The 4,923-nt window shown below is 39.0% G+C and overlaps 1 protein-coding gene across 1 annotated transcript; it reads left to right on the top strand.

The window, feature by feature from the left end:
- Positions 1-1,068: 1,068 nt before the first annotated feature.
- Positions 1,069-4,723, top strand: mchr1a (melanin-concentrating hormone receptor 1a). Its single transcript, XM_080302568.1, has 2 exons — positions 1,069-1,305; positions 2,066-4,723. Exons 1-2 carry the CDS (start codon positions 1,239-1,241, stop codon positions 3,082-3,084), a joined length of 1,086 nt encoding a protein of 361 aa, XP_080158694.1. The 5' UTR covers positions 1,069-1,238; the 3' UTR covers positions 3,085-4,723.
- Positions 4,724-4,923: the final 200 nt, after the last annotated feature.

Raw genomic sequence — 4,923 nt, 5'->3', positions numbered from 1 at the left:
TATTGTTTAAAGTATATATACAGAATAAAGTGCCCTGTTAATGTATAGTTAAATGTTTTTTGTCATCTAAAGCATTTTGAAGGGTGCTGTTGATACTTTATTAATGTGTGATGCAACATTTTACTGTTATTCCATGTTCTTCCTGTAGCACACAAACATCATGGGCCATAACCATCTTCTACTAAAGTTTGGTTTCCAAAATGCCAAACTTTATAGGATTATACTGTGGATATTGTTATACTGTACCAACTCTTTCTCGCTCTCGGTCTCTGTCAAACACACACTGCAAGATTTTCATTGTGAGTAACAAGAGCATGACAAGAGCATTTTGGAAGCAAAGTTGGAGAGGCAAGGCTGAGATTATCTGAGCATGTGCAGAGGAGAGATAGTAGATAAACTGGGAAAAAGGATGCTGAATATGTAGCTGCCAGGCAGGAGAAAAACAGAAAAGAGCGCAGAGAAGATTCATGGAGGACATGCGGAGGACATAAGCTGAAAGAAGAACACCTTGCAATCGACAATGCATGCATGCTTCTTTATCAGTTGCTTTGAGTTGCAAAACTAGTAACTGAACTGTGTAGATGGCTTAAATGTGTTTTTCATAACACACAAACCGTCAACCGCTCACATCCTATTTTACTGCCCGAAAGGCGCGAATCGGCCAAATGACAGGCAACAAAGCCATCTAGTGGCAGACTTTGAGTGTAGGAACCTATCTGTTTGTAACTGCTCTGAAACGCTTCAAAGCTACGTGTTTTAACTTTGAGTCATAAGTCGCTGTTCTTTCTCTGCTTTTCATGAAACCCTAAAGTACTGAAGGTAATAGAAAAATTAAACTCTAAAACAGATTCAGAGAAACACGCATTAATAAGGAAACACTTTTACCCATTTATAAACACGCATACACATACGCGCACACGCGCACACAGCAATGTTATTTAATCTGACACCTGCAGCGCAGTCGCAACTCCACACTGCGTCGCTTACTGGTAGTGAAGATGCTCTCACTGACTCTTCAGTGTCAGTAACTCCCAGAGGAGCTGCGTTATTACCACTGAGGGCGCAGAGCGCGCTGATGCGCGCACAGAGAGAAACACGACGGTTGTGCTGATTTCTTTTACAGAAAGAAGGTAATTTAGGATTCGGCTGCAATCTGCTCCAGATGTTTTTACTTGGAAAGCCCACCCTGTCATAACGGCGCCATATCTTAACTTGGATGTACTTTTTGATTTTACCCCATGGATTTTTTTAACAATACAAATTTTTCAATCGATGGCAGCAATTCAACAACAGGTAGGTTGAACAGTATTACAGCCCAATAGACCTACGTTGTTTGAGGTGTAAATCGTCTAACATTAATGTAAAACAAAACAAAACAAACATAAAATGATGCTTCAGTTTTCCTTTCTTGTAATTTTCTTTTATCTTCGGTTATTTCATATTATCTTGTGTTTTTGAGGTCTGAAAACCTATTCCACAAATTCACGTTAGAGCGCATAACTATTTCCCAAATAATACGTTTGAAATGGAAACATGAATAAAGAAAAACATTAGTGCAAGCCTAACTAAATTAAGGCAATAGTCCCTCACATGGTTCAAAAAACAAAACAACTACAACAAAAAACCCCAAACATAAATATACTGACATAAATATGTTCTCAAAACAGGATTTTGTAAGTTTGGAACACAAGAACAGATCTTTTAGACCTCTAATTGTATCTTTAGAATAATATTGAATCTGTTGTATTTTGTTGTATTCCTCTCTGTCTTCGACTTTGCTGCAGTAGTAAAGCAAAAAACCCAACCAAACAAACAAACAAACAAAAAAGGCATGCAGACACCATAGGCAGATATATACACGTGTAAAGCAAATAGATCTGCCTGGACATGAATTTAAATTTATTAAAATTCTTACTTTTATTATGTGGTACTTAGATATACTGTATTTCATGCTGTATCCGTACAGTTCTAAATTGTATTTTTGTGTATTTTTAAGATGTAAAGCTAATTTGTAATATTTCCACATTAACTGCTGTTCCCCCCCTTTTTTGGTCTCCAGCTGAAGATGGTGCTCTTCACTGTGGTGCCATCCTACCTGTCATCTTTGGCATTATCTGCTTTCTGGGCATCATTGGGAACTGTATTGTCATGTACACCATTATGAAGAAGACCAAGTGTCGAGCCAAGCAAACAGTTCCAGACATCTTTATCTTAAATCTGTCAATTGTTGATCTTCTGTTTCTCCTCGGGATGCCATTTCTCATTCACCAGTTGCTGGGCAACGGTACCTGGCACTTTGGAGCCGCGATGTGTACGGTCATCACTGCGCTCGATTCCAACAGCCAGATTGTCAGTACTTATATCCTCACTGCAATGACCTTTGACCGCTATTTAGCTACTGTGCATCCCATTCGCTTCAACTATGTCCGCACGCCTTGTGTGGCTGTGTTGGTCATTGGGCTGGTGTGGGTTTTGTCCTTACTCACCATTATCCCTGTGTGGATGTATGCCGGCCTGATGCCTCTCCCAGATGGGCTAGTGGCCTGTGCTCTGCTTCTGCCTGATCCAGTTACAGATACATACTGGTTTACACTTTACCAGTTTTTCTTGGCCTTTGCGATACCCTTAGTCATTATCTGTCGGGTATTCTTCAAGATCCTCCAACACATGTCCACAAGTGTGGCGCCTCTGCCTCCACGGAGTTTGAGAGTGCGCACCAGGAAGGTGACCCGGATGGCAGTGGCCATCTGCCTCGCTTTCTTTATCTGCTGGGCTCCTTTCTATATCCTCCAACTGGTGCACCTGGGGGTGCAGAAGCCGAGCATAGCGTTCTCCTATGCCTATAATATTGCAATTAGCATGGGCTATGCTAACAGCTGCATTAACCCATTTCTCTATATCATGCTAAGTGAGACCTTTAAGAGGCAGTTTCTTAGAGCTGTACGGCCAGCTCATCGGAAGTTCCGCGTGGTGAACCCGAGCACCACAGATGGTGGCAGTGTCAGTGTGAGGATGGTACCTGAACAGGCTCAGCAGGAGCCAGCCTGCAGGGAGATGATACCATCCAACGTGGCTCCAGAATGACTCCATGGATAAAAATATCTGTTATTTCATTATTTTGTATCTAAGCAACTGGTCATGGGGCAGCAGACGAAGAACAAATTTTCAGAGCATCTGTGAGGAGCAATATTTCATATCAGTCCTAAATGATCCTTGATTAATTACATATGCATTTGCCAAGCACAATTCTGTTGGTTTACACTGCTGCTGTTGTTGTTGTTGTTGTTGTTGTTTTAAACTCTTACAAGTGTGCTGCTCTTTATTAATTAGCAGAAACACAGTTGATTCATTTATTCAAAAATAGAAACCAGTGTAGTCAGAAAGGGATATTTACTGTCAATATGTGAACTCATTGAAACACATATTTAATTAATATGAGCTTGCACATCCATAGCCAAGGCAAATATTAGCTTTCTTATTTTGTTATTTTTCTTCTTCATATACAAAAGCTGTTCACTTCACCCCCAAGGGGTCACCACAGCAGATGGATCAGAATATATTTGGCACAGATTTTATGCCAAAATGCCCCGTCATTTATCTAGACTCGGGACCAGGAGGAGTCCACCAGCTTTTGATGCCCTGAAAGTGGATTTATGTCTCCTGCTGCTCTTGAGCAGGGTTCTTTCATGTGTTAACCACTACAACTTAGAGCTTCTCATTCATATGAAAACTCAAGTGATTAAAAAAAAAAACACATCTAAAAAAAGGTTTTAACCCAGCAGTGATCACTTTACCTGTTTTCCTCTTTGCCTATCTTTTACACTAGTTATTAATGGTACTTTTGGTTATTATGTGTATTTATGCTATTTATTTATATTTATGCTCGTGGAGTAAAACAAAAATCAAAGTCATGTTAAGCTACTGACCAATTTAAAAGTAAGTATTATTTTTTGTAGCACTTTATGCAGAAATATTTAATGCTGTGATCACAAAAATCGACCACCCTTGTTAAAAACTCATACACAGGGATGATATAAAGTTCTGGTGCGATTTCACTGTCATTTTACAACGTTGCACGTAGCTTTGAATTTTATTGTTATGCAACTGAGAGCTATGATCATCATCATTATGAGGCCAAAGAAGAGGAAAACACTGTGGAGAAGTGAATTAAATACAAAGAGACTTTGGACATGATATTACCAAACATCAAAAGCTAACAGTGTTTACTCTTGAGGAAGGGCAATGCGAAGAAATGTAAAGTTTTGTTAGGATTCAATAATAATTCAAAGCCCCTGATTTAAATGAGGTGGTATTTTGGATGAATTAGCATGTCAAATATTTTTAGGTGTTGTTCATTTTGTTTATTTTTTAATAAACTATATTGTATTTTAGCTGTCTTTGTTATTGTATTCTATCTTTGCTTGTGTGTATGCTGTAAAAATATTCCAACTCGGGGTTTCTCAACCTTTTCTACACTGTGACCCAGTTTCCAGAAACTGACTGGATTACAGCAATTAGAGGTGACAAGTTGTAAGTTGACATACCTCCCTGTAGGGTCCAGAGACTGAGGCTAAGAAACTCTGGTATAACTGTTGATCTTGTCATATTCTATATGAACCAAGAACAAACCATCATCATGTCAAACTACTGGCTACAATAAATTGTGACCCACCCTGTGATGTAAACATTGACACTTACATATAATATGTTTATTGCAACAGAAATAAACACAATTTGCATGAAACTATTAAACTGGATTAATTTACCCGTGTGTGTGTGTGTGTGTGTGTGTGTGTGTGTGTGTGTGTGTGTGTGTGTGTGTGTGTGTGTGTGTGTGAGATATAGATATATTGGATCACTAACATGTGAAGTACTACAATTCCAGTTATTCACAGCTCTAATGCAGCTTCCTTAAGATGTTTT

The sequence above is a fragment of the Astatotilapia calliptera genome, chromosome 6 (assembly GCF_964374335.1).
Source record: "Astatotilapia calliptera chromosome 6, fAstCal68.1, whole genome shotgun sequence".
Taxonomy (NCBI): domain Eukaryota; kingdom Metazoa; phylum Chordata; class Actinopteri; order Cichliformes; family Cichlidae; genus Astatotilapia; species Astatotilapia calliptera.
Note: the sequence above shows the minus strand (reverse complement) of the source record. Positions and strands in the feature narration are given on the sequence as shown.